This window comes from Anas acuta, chromosome 25 (assembly GCF_963932015.1).
Source record: "Anas acuta chromosome 25, bAnaAcu1.1, whole genome shotgun sequence".
NCBI classification, from domain to species: domain Eukaryota; kingdom Metazoa; phylum Chordata; class Aves; order Anseriformes; family Anatidae; genus Anas; species Anas acuta.
The window spans coordinates 5,347,973-5,365,849 of record NC_089003.1 but is presented as its reverse complement, the minus strand read 5'-3'; the positions used below and the strand labels follow the sequence as shown (position 1 = coordinate 5,365,849).

The window sequence follows — 17,877 nt, the reverse complement described above, 5'->3', positions numbered from 1 at the left end:
TGCCAACACCCATGTGTTTCTTCTTTCTCCCCGCAGTGTTAGTCTGCTACTTTGCCTTGGTGTGCAGTGGAGAGGTACAAAATCTGATCAGTTTGTACTGATTAAACTTTTGAGCTGGTAAAATACCCTAACCAGGAAATTTCTGAGTATCATTTATCCTTCCCTCTGATCACCTTTCTCTTCCATGACTGCTGTCTTCCTTGATTCCATGCTCTTTTGCTTTTTTTCAGCCTGACCGGGAAAGAAGCTCTGACCCACTTTCCTTCCTTGGGACCCTCAACAAACTCTGCCCAGGGAAAAGTTCACATGAAGCAGTGTGACTTGCTGAAGCTGTCCCGCAAGCAGAAGAGGCTATGCCGGAGGGAGCCTGGCTTGGCAGAGACGTTGCGTGATGCCATCCGGCTTGGGATCATGGAGTGCCAGTACCAGTTTCGCAGTGAGCGCTGGAACTGCAGCCTGGAAGGACGGACTAGTCTGCTGAAGCGAGGTACAAGGTAGTCCTTTGTTTGCAGTATAAAATCTCACTTGGTGCTGTATTGCCTGGAATATGCATCTCACAGTCAGCAAAGGACATGGGGCATTAACTGGGTAGCTCAGAGATTATCTGGTTTGCCTAGGAATGAGAGCGGGGAATATAATGCAATTTGGGCTCTTTTGCCACAGAATAGACAAGTGCCTTATCCTCATCCTTCCTTAGTGGTTTGTCATGGTTTGAAATATAAAAGGAAGTTCATACCCTTGTCTTGTGGAATTTTGTCCAAAACTGGAGTTTCCTTTGTTGATCATCTTTCTTGGCTGTCAATCAGGAATGATGCTCTGAAAAATAAGAATTAGTGCTTTATTTCAAGGGAAATTTTAAGACAAGACTTTTTTTTTTTTTTTTTTTTTTTTTTTGTTGAGGTCTTTGGATGTAAACCTTGGCTGTTCTTGGATACAGAATTTAATCCTAATTTTCAATTTAAAAAGCCATTTATCAGCTCTAAGGCATTTCAGTGCACATTTACAGATATCTCATAAGACTTTTTGTCATATATTTGGAGTTTCCACAAAAGTTCAGATATATCAAACAGAAGAGTCAATGGCTTCTGCTTCACAGAAGGCTTTAGGGGAAGAAAATGTCCTGTAAGTGCTGTGTTTGAGGTAGGAGTCAGCATAATAAATCTTCTAAATTAAAAGAAGTTGAGGTAAACTAAATGAGGATAGATCCTGAAAGCATTTCTTAATGTGGTTTCACAGAGCATGCATATACACTCTTCTGAATCTGTCCTCATCCAAATACTACCTGACCAACCTATTACTGAGCTTCACTTCTTCAGTAATATTTAGTAACATTATGCTGAGTTTCAGACTTCAGTATTACCCAGTTTCAGCCCCTCAATAATATTAATGTATAAAAGTTAGCAAAAAAGCAGATGAATAACTTTGATGAAATTAAAATGTTAATTAGCATTGGAATTGAAACATTATAACATTTCAATTTAAAATTATCAAATTTTATTCAATTAAATATATTAATATTTTAGTAAACTTCAGCACATACAAGATTAGATTTAGTTTATTGCAAACTTCCATTGTGAATTTTTAAGCTCATGAAAAAGCTGTTCATGATCATTTTGAGTGACTTTCTGACATGTCTGCCTCCATCAACCTCAAAGAACTTGAAAATGACAATTGAATAATCCTCATCTTCAAATAGCTGGAAAACATTTAATTATCTTGTGGTGGCATGCCTCAACATTTCCATGGACTCCAGATTGACAAAATAAAATATCACCTGTAATTTAAAACCTGTTTTGGCAGATGAGGATAAGTGTTTGAAAACTTTTATTACACAATCTTAAGGATCAAATGATGATTTAATACAGTAAAGTATGCTGTGTACATCCCCTGTATGAGAGGACAGTTGGCTGGAAGCAATTATTAGTTCTCATTTTCCTTTAACTTGCAAACAGGTTAGTTTCACAAAGAAGACGAACATTTTCAGCTGCTGCTTTTGATGTGTTTCTCACAAATTCCTAATGCTGTTTTGTTGCTGCTTTGGAAATCATCAGTCAGAAAATGGGCTATTTTCCTTTCACCCAAGTAGTGATGAAGAGTTTTAGAAAAGATTAGATAATTTGATATTGTCATGGTTGTAGAGAAGCCATCAAGAAAAGCATTCACGTAACAGTCTTTAATGGTCCTACCAGTGAAAGAGAGGAGAAAAGATCATGTTCTGGTGAGACAGTTCATTTTTATAGTAGATGAAAAGCCACACTTAATTTGCAGTCACAACTAAAAAAATTCAGTGACTGGCTAGGATCACAGATGTTTTTCCTGCTTCTCCAGATGCTACCATCTTATTTTTTGTATTTACATATTTTTTATATATATATGTATATGTATACCATGGGTTTTCTGGTTTTTGAAATGCCAGCTTTATTTTCACCATCTGCTTCATTTGTTGCTTTATTACATAACTACAATAGTCACACAAGGATTGCAGGTTATGCAGAAGAAGTTTCCTGGTTGTATCCAGAAGACTGTCAATGTAAAGCAACAAATGAAGTAGATGGTGAAAATAAAGCTGGCATTTCAAATACATAGCATGTATATATACATATTTACATATACACACACATCATCCTTCATACCATACCTACAATCCTTCTATGACTATTGCAGTCATGTACAGTTGCTATTGCTTTCCGCTGATCCATGTAAAATTTCCCTTCATTCCTTCTCCACTTTTTAAAAAAATCAGTGAAAATAGAGGGATTTAAAATGATCCCAGAAAGACATTGAAAGCCATCTTTTTGCATGGTGGCAGTCGGTGTCTTTATGTAAAACTTGTGAAATAGTGATGAGTTTTTTGGTTTCCAAGGTATGGCATAAATGTGGTCAGTTGCTGCTGGAGGTCAGGCAGGCTATATTTCATCTCAAACAAAATGATGATTTGGGGAAAATAATACCTATAGCAAAGACAGCTCAGATCTAGACATTCAGAAAAATCCTTGAGAACTGAGCACTCCACAATCCTCTCTCCATTTCTTTGCTTCATGTTGTTCAGATTATTTGATGTTCTAACAGTGGTTTCACTGGTGTTGTGAAGAAGTTGGAATGATACAGCACAGGAGCAGTGGCTCAGAGAGGTCGTAGAGTTTCCATCCTTGGAGACTTTCAAAACTCAGTTGGACAAAGCCTTGGACAACTTGATTGGAGTTAGTCCTGCTTCAAGCAGGAGGTTGGGCTAAAGATCTTGAGAAGTCCTTTTTTTCTAAAGCTTTATACAGTTCTATACCTCTCTGGTCTTTGGTTGTTGGTGTATTTATATATATATATATATATATATATATATATGTATTATTTTTTTTTCCCAGAGAGTTGTTTCTTCCACTTGCTCTGAAATGTTCACACTGTCTTTACTGTAGTATCTTCAAATCTTCAACCTTGAGCATCTTTCCTTTGGCAGAATCACCGTATGGCTAAACTCCTCCCATTACAGTTTTCATTGTGGTCTAGAGCACACCATACCACAGACCAGTGTCTTACCATCACAGCAAATGTCATTCTGTATTTATAGGCTGCTAAGTTAGAGAAATAATTCAAGGGAGCTCAGAGGAAGACTTGGAAATCTGCAAGGTCCTAACAAGAGTAGATGGCTTGTTTCAGCATCTTGAAATTCAACTTTGTGCTGTTTGTTTGTAATTGAACCTACTACTGCCCCCAAAAGATGTCTGTGTTTAGATGTTCCCCCTTGCACAGTGTGTTTAAGATTTTATTATAGTCACTAGCCACCTAGTGAATATAGGGGCAGGAGAGGGAGTCATCCCTTAAACAGACTCTGACAGCCAGGTTCCACTGGCTGTGGTTACAAGAATGCCATTGACATAGTGGGAGGATAGATACCCAGCACACATGTAGAAAGCTCCATTTAGATCTTCTCAATAACGTGTTTGTTGGAGTTGATTCCTGCTCATTTGTGCTATACCCTTCTGAAAATACATTTTAAACAGCTGTTCTGTTGTTTATTGTTATTCAACAAAGACGTAAGGATGCTTCATTTTCTCTTTACGCATGTGCTTGTGAATTAATTAAATGGGGATCAGTCCCTTACAATGAATGAGAAGGAATCATAGATTTTTCAGACAAGCATTTGATACTGAACCTCTGCCATAAAAGGAGATGGGAGGGAGGAGAAGAAGGACATGATTTGAAAGTATGCTCGTTATCTTCAGTTACTGCTGTCTGCAATGGTCTGACCACAAGCAATGGTCTCTGATTTCAAGAGGGTTGATATCTGGCCAGCAGTTACGTGGAATACCACAGAAAGAACCAAACCATCACTACTCAGAAATAGCAGAAGCAGTGTGGTGTTCCACAAAGTCAGATTTAGCAGAGTATGTGGAGCTGACTGGTACTTCTAGCTTTATATGGTATGAGAAAGTGTTTCTAAAATGCACTCCTCTCTTCTGGTATTAGTATCTCATATAGGATATTGGGAATCTGGTAAGGATTTGGAGATCAGCTACTGGAACTGTTTTTCAAGTTTAGGATCCCAAATATATCTCATCCTTTCTTAGCTTCTTCTTTTGAGTTAACCAGTGTTCAAAAACGTGTGAGCGTTGTTTTGCTATTCAAAATCTGTAATGACTGAATCCCATATGAGTTTTTCCAAAACTTTAGATGGATTTGGTGACATTTTTCCATTATTCTTCCAGTACCCTCAAACATTTACAGAGCATTGTCAATCAGAGAGCTTAGCTGGAAGTTACTTGTCCCTTGTTACTTGTGATACAACAACTTACATGTGGAGGCAGGAAGAAGTTTGTTGATTGAACTACTTGACTTCCTCAATATTTTCTTGTCTCTCTCATGTCTGGACTGTTGCTAGATATTTCTTTTAAAATTTCTGAATTTGAACAATCACGTATGAAGTCTGTCTTGAATTTGCAAATACAGCCTCTCCATTATGTGTATGATTAGTCAATTTGTCATTCTTCTTACTGATAGTTATCAGAAGAACTATTTGTCCTCTTCTGTGGTCAGATTTATGGTGACCTCACCCAGATCTCAACAGTCATTGGTCTGATCTGTTATTACAGCTGGATGGGAATTCTTTGAGGGAATAGAATGATGGAAAGATTTGAGGTTGGACTGGATGAATTCTAGAGGTCCCTTCCAACCTTTTAACAAAGCAGGGCTCACTGCAGACTAGATCAGATCTCTGTGGTTCTCTCTTTCATGTTTTTAGGGGAACAGATTTGTTTCCTTCTGATGTGGAAAGAAATTTGGAATTTTCCAGTGTGGAATATTTGTTTTCTTCAATATGTTTCCCTCCATGCAATGTACAAGTGTATTTTTCATAAACCAACAGTTGTCTGGTTTTGGCCAGTCTTTTCCATTCCTGCATTCTGAGATATTGATTAGTTGCCTTTCTCATCCTTGGTCTGCTTCCTAAATTATGGACTTGTTAAACAATATTCAAAATTTTCCACTGGTTTTAATTTTTGCAGATAAACTCTGGAGGAAATGTTAAGATTTTCCAATGAGTTAAACAGGAAAATAAAATATTTTGGGGTTTGGGTGAGGTATGTGCCAATCAGTGCTTTCTGGGACATCTGTGGAGCTCATGGATATCATGTCACACGGCCATTCCTATCTGATCTTATGTCTTCAGGCAATTTCTGTTCAGGCATTGTATTTTCTTACATGGTTTATATGTTGTGGTGTGTCATGGTCATATCTATCAGGGTGAACATAGCCTGTCTGGGAAGCCTGGTTTAAAAAGGAGAACAGCTTCAGAAAGCAGCACCACAGTCGCTGGGAGTCTCTTTACAGAGAAGTTATAAAATCCACTTATATGCTGGAGATTCTGTCCTTGCCAAAGATGTTCTTCCAACATGTAACCTTTCTCAATCAAACTACTTGTCATCTTTCAATATGAAATACCACTAGTAAGTCAAAATAGTCCCAAGTAAAAACATTTTGAAATAAATGATATGTATATTAATGTATTTTTAAAATACTTTTTTCAGTCTCTACTAAATAGTTCATGATTTTAAACTTGATTATATGAACACAATGGTTATGATTACGTGAACATATTATGATTATTATGTGAACATTATTATGAACAATAGTTTGTTCATGATTTTAAACTCTTTAAAATAATTCATGATTTTAGGAAACAACATGTTTTCAGTGACTGCCCCTATTCACCTATCAGCTCTGTGGTGAGGAAGGGGGACAAATAGAGTTTCATGACTGTCACTTTTTGTAGTTGCACATTTTCCCAGGACTGTTTGCATATTGTCTTTCTAATTCCTTGATTCATGAGTGGTCCTCTGTCTCCATGTTGAATCAGTCTCAGTCACCAGGTGAGACTGGGATGTTAATATACCAGTTGCTTCAAACCTGGTATTGGCTTTCTGTGATAGGATTTATGTGCAGGTAATGGAATAATTTTGTCTCTTTTGTCTGTAAGACAAGTACTGTGCTTGGTATTAGCTCATGGACAGACAGGAGAGCCAGTGAGGTGGATGAACACCTTATTTTGCCTTTCTTGCACCTACCCTCTCATAATCCTTCTCCTGTGCAGGTTTTAAGGAAACTGCCTTCCTATATGCAGTGTCTTCTGCAGCTCTCACCCACTCATTGGCCAGAGCATGTAGTGCTGGGCGCATGGAGCGCTGCACCTGTGATGACTCCCCAGACCTGGAGAACCGCAAGGCCTGGCAATGGGGTGTTTGTGGAGACAACCTCAAATACAGCACAAAGTTCCTGAAAAAATTCCTGGGTCAGAAGAGGATTGGCAAAGACCTACGGGCCAAGGTGGACATCCACAACACGAATGTTGGCATCAAGGTGAGGAGCTGCAGCAGCAGGCCTAAAGAGAATTTAGGGTTCAGTGCAAGTCTTCCAACCCATCCTCAGCCAAGGTTGTTTGTGAGAGGAGTATTTACTGCCCTTAGTCAGAAACCAGACCCTTGTTTACCTGTGTGTTTTGGCTCTCAGTTTTGTAGAGAGAGCTCCCTGGAAAGTCTCCTGAATTATGATATAAGGAGTTAGATGTTTGGAATAGGAGAGTAGCAAGCTATACCCTCTACCAATATCAAAGGCTGAGTGGTAGTAATATGCAGTACAGTAACAGCTGTGAAACTCACTGGCTGAATTACTGTGTTGGTTATGTAATGGCCAGAGGGAGGTTTGACAACAGGAGAGCTTCAGTGCTGGTATGAAGTATGAAGCAGATCAAGGGTTGATACTATTGAGATCATTTATGAGTCCAGAGGAGATTTGCTATGTCTGTGTGATTTGCTATGGACCTAGTCATGTTACAGTGTTGGGTTAGGGAGGCCATTAGATCAAGCATTTTGGCTTATATATTACAGGCTACTGACTTAACATTATTTCTATATATTGAGTCCAATTACTTATTTGATTAGAGCACTGTCTTGATTTGAATATGCTAAGAGCGGGAACTGACCATGCTGGAGATACACAGTTTCATGGTTGACTACTCCTGCTGTTCCAAACATATGCTTAGTAAGAATTTGACTAGCTTCAATATTCAGACATTTATAATCATTCAAGCTTTAACTTTCTGACCAACACTGTAGAGATTCCTTTATTTTTTCATTTTCTTTCTGTAAAATAGGAATAATGCCAATAAAACTGAAGTACTCTCAGGCTGCCTGCAATTGAGGTGTAATCTCTACCCAGAACCAGACTCGTGGTCCTGGCAGATAATGATTACTGCTTCTCTTCCTCATCAGGCTGTGAAAAATGGTCTCAAAACCACATGCAAGTGCCATGGCGTCTCTGGTTCATGTGCTGTCCGGACATGTTGGAAGCAGCTTTCACCTTTCCATGAGGTTGGACGACTGCTCAAGTTGCGCTATGATGATGCTGTCAAGGTCTTCAGCACCACCAATGATGCTGTGGGCCACTCAGAGCTGGCCAGCCCACAGAGACACAGCCATTCCACCAAGCACCCTGCTTCGCCCCGTGCCACTGACCTGGTGTATGTGGAGGACTCCCCCAGTTTCTGCCGGCCCAGCAAATACTCCCTGGGAACTGCTGGGAGGACCTGCTCTCGCGAGGGCAACTGTGACAGCATGTGTTGTGGACGAGGCTATAACACCCAGAGCCGGTTGGTTACCTTCTCTTGCCACTGTCAGGTGCAGTGGTGTTGCTATGTTGAGTGCCAACAGTGCATGCAGGAAGAGGTGGTCTACAGCTGCAAGCAGTAAAATCAGCTCTAGAGGGTCCAAACAAATCCTAGAGTACAAGAAAGAAGTATGGAGAATGGGACATAATTCTCTACTGTGGGGTAAGGGAAAAAGCAAGCACCAAAAATGTCTAGTGCTCCTGTTATCGCAGTGCTGAGATCCCCAAATCTGGGGACAGCCCCTGTATGAGGGGTGAAAACCAGAAGTTTTGCCAGGTAACAGATCAGGAAGGAGAGAGAGAGAGAGGTAGCAATAAGGGGGCAGCAGAACCACTGAGGCAGTCAAAATCTCTCTCTTGAGCTTGTACTCACAATTGCAGGAATATTTTCCCCCCCCATCATCCCTCACTTGCACAAATGTAAATGCATTGTAGTGGTCAAACTGAAATAATGAGGGTTTGCACCTTGTTTCGTGGAGACAAGAGAAAAAAGGAACTGGAGAGGCAACTGAGCAGAGACTGCATTCTGATGTAGCAGAGACAGGCATGTTCCTGCACCAAGGCAAAATGACTCTGGCAACAGGGGATTTTAAGTTATGTTCTCTGGAAGCTGGTTGAATCTTCTCTGCTTTGAACTCAAATACACTGTTGAGTAGCTTCATTTTGATGCAAGAATTGTGCCTCAGAAATACCACTTTACAAAGAAATGGAGCTCATGTCCATCATATGCACAATATGGGCATTAGACTTCAAGCACATTGTAACCATGTTTTAACCTTGCTGTACACAGGAAACTTGGAACTGTATCTGATAAAGTGCATGTATCACAGAACTCAGCTGAGGTCCGTGAAGTAATAATCCTTTGCAGCATACTGCCTCGCAGGAGGTTGTTTTGTGGTGGTGGATCCAGGGTGATGGTGCTAATTATGCATCTATTTTGTTTTTGTCGCTGTTGTTGTTTTTCCTGATCAAACTTTCATTGCCTCTTTTGTCTTAAATGTACGACTCTGCCCTGGTGCCCAGTGTGCATCACATCCCACAATTCTGCCCTTTGCAAATGAGAAGTAAAATTTCTGAAAGGGAATTAAGAACTACAGTAACCAGAGCATTTAAAAAATTTGCAAGTCATAAATGACAATCCCTGCACTGAGAAGCTAGATATATCTAGACAATAGAGGCATCTAACATGAGAGAAGGTGACCTGTGAGAAGAGCACTGTCCAGAGAAGCACAGAACCACAGACTGGTTGAGGCTGAAAGAAACAACAGTTGCAGCTCTGTCAGCCTTTCCTGAGGAGAAGATGCTCCAGTCCCTGGAGAGTTGCTCCAGTCCCTGGAGAGTTGCTCCAGTCCCTTCATCACCTTTGTGGCCTCTTTGCTGGACTGTCTCCAGTATGCCCATGTCTCGCTTGTAGTGAGGAGCCCAGAACGGGACATTTTGCTCCAGATGTGGCCTCACCAGTGCTAGGATCACCTTTTTCAACCTGCTGGCAATGCCTAATGCAGCCTAATGTTAGCCTTCTTTGTGGCAAGGGCACACTGGCTATTCATGTAATCCTATTACAGAATTGTCATACCTTGGCATCGAGTCGTGTTTTTATGGTTAACTTTAAGTTGAGCACAATGGAAGCAGCCTGTTTTGTGTCTTAGTTTGTGTCTTAAAATACAGTCTTGGGAATGGCAGTGAGGCAGTCTCTGACCTGGCCTCCATGCACACATAGAGGTGTGGAGCACAACCTGAGTGCCGAGTTTACAGTTAGCAAGAGGTTCCCAGTTTGTATGGTGAGCAGCTCTGGAGGGTCCCTGAGAAAACAAAGGTGCTGCATTTACTTATCCTTGGTAATGGTTATAAGTCAGTGAGCAGGATGCTGCTGTGGAGTTTGGATAATGCTAAAAAGAATATTTAAATACTCATCCTCAGATCAAAATTCAGAGGCAATATAATGGATGAAGATGCTGATTTAGGTCATCTGGATCAACTGAGCCATAGGCTGAATTGGTCAGGGTTTCAATGGGATTCAGTTCTCCTAAAGTGCAGTGAGATCTCACCTGTGTGCTCCAGCTTTTGAGTGTTCATTTACACATTGAAAAATTACTTTGCAGTGGTAAATGTGTACTCACATTATCTTGACATTGTTTCTCTTTGGTTTTTACAACTATTCTTGATTTCTGCTTCATAAAAGGATGGGAGAGAACTGGCTCAAAGCAGATCTAGCCATTAACTAACTGTTTAGAGGCCATTAACACCTTTCCTTTGGCTATCTACAGGTCTCTTAATGGGCTTATTACTCTTTACCCCTTGTTCTGGCTTAAGTTGACTTGGACTGAATCAAAGTGTTTATGACAGACATAATGCTGCAAATTGGGTTAATTGGCCTTTTTAAATACCCCAGAAATTAATATTGAGCAGACCATTATTTACATGTTGCTTTAAATCTTTTTGGAGTTGAAATCTTCCCACGGGTCTCAATGTTCTTGATGAAAAAGTATCCCAATGAATTAAAATTGTTAGGAACAGGAATCATAGGTGAAGGGACAAAGGAACTAGCTCTCATCTGTACTATTTATCCCAGGCAGTTTGCTCTACTGACCTCCTGGCTTGCACAGCATCTGAGGGCAAAGAAGTACCCTGTCACTTAAGGTTTATTTGTCAATGTTATATTGACATATTTACTATGTCATTACATGGAGCGTTCTCATTTAAACAGGGACTGGGACATGGGCAGAGGGAGAAAGCACAGTTGGATACCAAAGAATGATATCCAACTGTTAGTGGATAAGGACTTGTTAGTGTTAGGTCAGAGGTTGGACTAGGTGATCTTGGAGGTCTTTTCCAACCTAGATGATTCTGTGGGTCTGTGATGCACCACTCTGTCCTTTTGCCTTAAAAAATTACATTTCTTGGTTGCCCACTGGACCGGTAAATTCTGGGCATGCACTAAACACTCTCTACACTGAGATCTCATAATCTGAGGGCAGGTAGGATGCTCCTAGGTGGTGGAAACTGTTCCTGATGAACTCATTCCATTTTATTCCCTCTTTGAGCTAATGTTGACAAAGTGAACTAAGGGGATTCCATTAGACACTATACTATAGATTGGGATTCACACATTATGTAAGTCGTGCCTGTCTAATCAGCAGTCACTGCAGGCAAGAGCTCAGGATGGAACTGTTTTTCTACAACAGTACATTCTGTCTCCAGCTTTGCCATGAAATTGTTTTAATAAAAAAAAATCCACTTCTTTAATCTTCTAGTAATGTTATCTGAGTCAGTGTTAGCTGCTGACAGATGGATTTCAGGAAGGGGTTATGAATCTGCTCTCTCATTTAGGAAAAGAGTAGGCTTTTTATGTCTCAAGGAGTGTTAGGTCTTCACTTCAGAGCTTTGTGTTTAGTGAGCTCTAGGTGACCCTGCTGAGTAGCGCTGTGATTGACCCTTGCAGTAGGAACAGTTAAGCTGTGCACTGGGAGCTATGGTCAATGGAACTCTGATGCATTCCTGCCCTGCAAAACCAACAGGACCTACTGAAGAAGATCTACAATTCATCTCACGTATAACTGAAAGTCTGCTTTCTCCCCTACCCACTTACTCCAGTCACAGAATAGAAGTTGAAAGCTGGTTGAGGTGGCTGATGGGCTACAGGCTAGATGGTAGCCTCATTGGACCTGGCTGGTGTTTGTAGGGCCCTTGAGGTCCTCCCCAGTTACCTGCAGAATGAGCTAATTTCGAAGTGAACCTTTTTGCCTTGCTCAGACTTGCTTCTCTTTTCTACTCCTGAAAAACAAACAACAACAACAAGAAAAAACGCACTGTATGCAAGTCAGTTGGTCTTCTCCAATGACCTGGTCCTGCTCTGCAATGAGCATGGAAGGAAACACTTTTCACTTTCCTGTCAAGAGCCTTTTAAATTGGTAGGCTTCTTTCATCCATCCTAAAGGCAAGTCTGGCTTTCACGCAGTGAAAAGTGTTATTTTAGTAATACCCTTTTTCTGTCTTCCAAGTGTAATGCTTCAAGCAGGGGGTGAGTGCATTTCAGAGGCATGTTAGGTGTTGTGCACAACAGGCTAAAAGACAAGACCAGAAAGATGGTAAGATGATTATTTATGCAGAGAGGAATATGGTCAGACTGGTAGAACTTGCAGCTTAGGTTATTTGTATCTTTTGTGGCTGAAACACTGATGTTAGTGGGAAACAGAGGATAGACTTGTGGCAAAAGGACTAGATGCCTGTATTTAGGCAACTAGATCAAGCCCCCTCAATGTGGATATTTTGGGCTCAGTTGGGCCTCTGACGCTTTTTCACGCAAAGAGAATATATTCAAGGCAGGATGAATCCTTAGTATGAAAAGATCTTTTTTTTTTTTTTTTTTTTTTTAATGTATAGCTCCTGTCATATGGACATTCATGCTTTTGAGATGGTGTCACCAAGTTCCTTGTCACTGAAAATCCTGGATCTTTTGAAATGTGCAGGGATTACCTCTAGTTATTTATTTCATTTTTTTTTTTTTTTCCAAAACATGATCTATTTAGCCATTTGACCCATGAGCTATTGTAACTGGCATCACATTGTTTTTGTCTAGTCTTGCTACCAGGGATTATGAGATGGCATTGCCCTTTGTTTTGAGTATTGGGTTAACAGTCCCAAGGGGATCTCACATAAACTTTGTAGTGTTATAATCAAAGAATAATGTAAATAAAGTAAATTGAAAGGTAAGGTTGTGCCTGGAAGCCCTGGCAGCACAGGCAAAATGTTGATTAAGAGCTGGACAAAAGATACTTGAGAGGAAAATTAAGGACTGGTTTCTCATCTACCAGGGGGGACTTCTGTGTCTGCAGCTCTATATCCTGCAATGCTCAGTGCTGCTTGTTAAAGTGGTAAAGATGGAAAAGACCTGAGGAAGAGACGGTTCATTCTGTGGTATGATTGGTTTGAATTTGGCCTCAGTGGAATACAGAAGATTGGCATCTGGCTGAATTAAGTTTTGGTTGTTAACTGAGCTGTCAAGCCAAGTCTGGACAAGGAAGTCTGATATCCTCCTGGCTTTGCTCTGCAAGCTCAGCTCAAAACCTATTTCAACTCTTTCCTGTCACAGTTTAAAGGCTTTTTGGTCAGCCCCTGCCAACCAGAATAGACAGCCTTTCAATGTTTGGAAACCACATGATGTGTACGGATGGGGAAATAAATAATTATTGCAAATGCCACATGAGGCCTGGGGAAAGGACTTGAGCATATTTTGTGTTTAAGGCAATGTTGATATCCCTCCTTTTGGTATCCTTGAATTCTAAGAGTGAGGAATTTTGCCTGAGGCAGATAGCTGTTTTTTCCTTTTTTTTTTTTTAAATATTAATTTTTATTTATTTCTCCATTTAGTTATCTGTAACTTTTTTACTGCCTAAACTTGAGATGTATTGGGTTGATGTTCAGAGGTATACTTTAGTTCAGTTAACACCAGTGAGAGGCTTTATGTTGCCAGGGAGCAAAACATGGTTCTGCTTGGCGTTCACTATTCTCAGGTTTGAACTGTATTTTCTTAAAGAATCAAGACCAAGCAACATAATCTTGAGCAATGCTCTTCTGCCATCTCCTGGAGATCGGAGATGTAAAGAGCTGGGCCTCCATTTGATGTGTGTGTGAACTTTTTAATTATACTGTGCACCTTACGGTGCACTACAGATCCAACAGATGTGCTGCCTCTTCTCTTATATGTGCCAAGAAGTTCCTGAAATGACAAGCTGGAGATACAAGGGGTTCATATTTACATTAAAGTCTTTTTAGCAGCATAGGTGTATGTATGACATGGCTATAAAGCAATTATATTCCAAGCACAAATGTACCTTAGTATGGCTACTGACACTAAAAATCTGAGCTGCACATGTTTTCCTGTATAGTTTTTTTTTTTTTTTAATTATTATTTAGGATGACTTCTTTTCTCTGTACCTAAGATCCAAGAACCCTGAGAAGTGACAATTCTCAGTGTTTCCTACGAGCTAGCAGGAATCCTCACTACTATGGAAGGCTACTTTGCAGTCACAGGTTACTCCCTATCCCTGTGTGCTTGCTTGTACAGTTTTTGTTGCTGGTCCTGGTGTTTTGTGGTGCCGGTTTGGGTAGAATTGTGTCCAGCATGCTTAGTGCAGGAGGGAGATAATAATCGGAAAAGGTTTAGTGAGGTGTGTTTAAGTTCTGGCGTGGATTTAACCCACTGTCTCCAAGTTAAGAATTGACCCTGCCTGGGAAGAAATCACGTATCTGGAGAATGGCCAAAAAATGATTAGACACCTTAAGGATCTATGCAACACTGTTGCTGTGATGGAGGGGCAGCACAATGCTACTTTTGGGGGTGCTTTATTAGATCAATAAAAATAACGACTTAAGCCAAGAAACATTAATGAACAGGGTAACAAACCCCACTCATGCAATAACCACTTCTGTGCCCTTGGGCACCATGTGTAAGACTGGAAGGCCAATTTGCAACAATATAATGTCATGAAAAAAAGCTGCAAATGACTCAAAAGGCAGTGGTTTAAGGGAAACAAAACATTTGACTACCTCAAGATGTTCAACTTTTGTGACAAGAAGTATAGATGTTATTTATATTTCTTTTCTATCTTCTAGAAAGAAAATGGTGCTGTGGGTTTTAAGTTGCTTTATGGTCCTGCTTGTACCCTGTCCTAGTTTTTATATAATGTGTAACTGATTTTCTTTTGATTATAAAATGCATATTTGTGTGGCTGGCTGTGTTGTCCAGTATTGCACTAGTGTCTGCTCTGCTGATGTTCTTGTCAGTCAATAAATACCAGTTGATTTCGAAAAGTGTACATTTCTTTTCAAGGAAAATCACTGGGAAATAGCTTTGAATAACTCCATTCCTCCACTGGCACATTAACTTTATTCCTTTAGTTTTTCTTTACCTGTACCCTCCCCAGAATCTACCTGGAAATGTCCATTTCTGCCCATCCAACACTAAGGGCTGCCCAGGCATGCTGAGTTCAGGTACGTTTGTGTTAAAAAGACGTGACTCTAGTGAGACAAATCCTGCCATAATTATGGCTGGTTCATTTCCATAAGCAGCAAAACTGTTGCTCAGTTCTGCCCTGGTGCCCCTGGTGGTTCCTTGTAAGTTGTTTGCATGTGACTGGGCAACTGGACTGACACAAATGTTGCTCAGCCTGGAAGATTATGGGTAGCCTTTGTTCCTCATACTCTTCCTGGGGCAGTTGTCTGAGGGAAGCCTGTGGATGTGTAGAGGAACACCAGATCATACCTTCTGCAGGGAGGGATGACACCAGACCAGTAGTTATTCTTGCCCTTCAGCTTGGGCACATGGGAGCTGCTGGCACCAGTATTCCTGAGCAATGGCTGAGAGTGGGTTTACCAGATGATCCCAAATAGCTTCCCCAGACTTTGGTCTGGCACCAGGCCACCGCAGCATGGAGTCACCTCATTACATCATGGTGCTCAACAGTGACCACACAAGACCAGAGGAAGGGCCGTGGCCACAGGATGCATCTGATGCATGTGCCGAGCTAAGCCCCACAGACAGCATGGATAGCTGTTGTGTCCAAGGCTCAGCACAATCCATAGCCAATGCATGTAACTGTCTGGGCACAGGCCCAGAGGTGCCAGTCATGGGCCACAGCAGAGTCACTTCATGTTGTGCTTTGCTTTCTTGTTGGGATCTTTTTGCCCCATCCTTCCCCCACCAGCTCACTTGTCGGCTTCTGCACATAACTTCTGAGTTTCAGTTCTGGCCTGTTAGAAAGAAGGATGGCGTTGCTCAGCCCTAAAGTTCTACACAGAGTTGTCCAGCTCCTTGGTACATACTGAGCTGGGTTCTCCTAGGTAAAGCATGCCAGCGCATTGGTGAAGATAAATAATTCAAGACACTCATGGGTCCTCTCCCAACCTTTTGCTCTCCTCTGGAGGTTCCTGTTGTCTCCTAAGGTCTGCCATAGGCATGGGTTCACCAAAGTCGTGAAGTCCACATGAAAAGCAATACTTCTGTGTGGACAGTCTTGATGAGGTTAGTGACATTTTCTGGGGAACTCAATGAGACAAAGAGTAGCAGATCAAGCACAGGCCCCAGCCTAGTCATGGCTCACGACCAGCCTATTTTCCCCAGGAATTCCCCCCCACTGTTCTCCTTCCCCCCTCAAAAAACAAAACAAAACAAAACAACAACAAAAACAAAACAAACAAACAAAAAAACACCAGCACAATTGTAATGAGGTAATCACTGGAAGTCTGGGGAGAGCCACGCAGTGCTTCCACAGCAGTCTCTGGCTTCTTCACTGATGGCAACATGTGGCTTCTCGGGGACATGCCTGGATGCCTTTCTTATGGCTGGTTTTGCATCCCCATTTTTTCCCAGTTAATACTTCTTCTACCCCACCGAGGCAGTGGTGTCTACTTAACCTGCTTCTCAGTGGAGGAGGTGCTGATCTCGGGGATTTTTGGGGTCATCTGTGTCAACATGTGTTAAGAGCTCCTTCCTAGCTTGTCTCTGCTATCATATGAACTGCAGTGTCTGCCATACTCTTCCTAGATGCTCAGCAACACAGCACAGAGACAACAAGAAATTGACTTTCAGGCAGATGAGGAAAAGATGCTGAGGGGAAGCAGGCTTGACCTTGTGCTGTTTTGAGTCATTTGCAGCCTGAATCTCTCCCAGAATATGGCCTTAAGCATAAGTATCCTAACAGGATAGTTTTGGTGTCAGCATTTTCATGGCACCAAAAGGCAGCAAGGCTGTTAGGTCCAAGGCCAGGGACTAAATGGAAACTTCAAATTTTGCTGTGAGAGGAAATGGCTCTAGAAGAGAAGGACCACTTGTGGAGAACATGTGAGATGACATGGTCCTTCAGCAGTGCCAGGCAGCACAGTCTGGTCACACACAGGGCAAGGCAAGCCCCAAGCAGGCAGGTCATCTTCCTGGGATCATCTGTTCCTGCGCCCTGTTATCTGGGCTAATCATGATGTGAGGTCTTTGTTTTCTCAGTCTTATCAGGCATACACACAGTGGAGCGGAGGGGTTGTTCTTGTGCCACACTGGGTGGGTGCAATGAAACCTCCTTGTGCTGCTTGTTCCTGTCACGGTGGGATTAAAATGTCATGGGAAAGAGCTTCTGGCAAATGAGGCAAGTAGGATGCCTGCTTGTTTGTGCGGCCATGCTGAAAATCCCCCACCTTGCTGGATGGAGAAAAGCTGGACCATTACGGCCAGGCAGGACTCCTGCTTTTTGGAGGTGTGCTGTGTTTGGGGCAGACATGCTGCCGCAGGTCTTGGCCAGCCCTGCCATCTCTCCCAGTTAGCGGAGACCTTCAGCAAACTCTTTAGAGGCACAGCTCTCATTAGGCAAGAGAGCAGCAGGGGCCACAGGCACAAACAGCATGGGCTAGTATGCAAGTCACATCTTAGGTACAGACAATGACAGAAATACCTATTCTTGATAGATTTGTATCTTCTAGGTCAGATTGGCTCTCTCTGTAGCATCATGGACAGTCAATGTCCCACTGCTTTGGGGGAGCAAGCAGCTCAGTGGCAGCAATTAATAAATAGCACAGATCAGGTTCCTGTTTCATGTCAAGGGGATTACCAGCACTGCATGACTCTGGCAATTCCCAGTCAAAATGCTTTCCCTCTCATCCACAACTGCATCTAAACAGCTGTGCAAAGCAAACATTCAGGGACAGCTGCAAAGTGTGAGCTGTGTGTACTTAGCACAG

General features: G+C 41.6%; 1 protein-coding gene across 1 annotated transcript; it reads left to right on the top strand.

Moving 5' to 3' along the window:
• Positions 1-236: 236 nt before the first annotated feature.
• On the top strand, positions 237-14,861 carry WNT9B (Wnt family member 9B). The gene is made up of 3 exons (XM_068661130.1): positions 237-487; positions 6,581-6,846; positions 7,758-14,861. Exons 1-3 carry the CDS (start codon positions 307-309, stop codon positions 8,232-8,234), a joined length of 924 nt encoding a protein of 307 aa, XP_068517231.1. The 5' UTR covers positions 237-306; the 3' UTR covers positions 8,235-14,861.
• Positions 14,862-17,877: the final 3,016 nt, after the last annotated feature.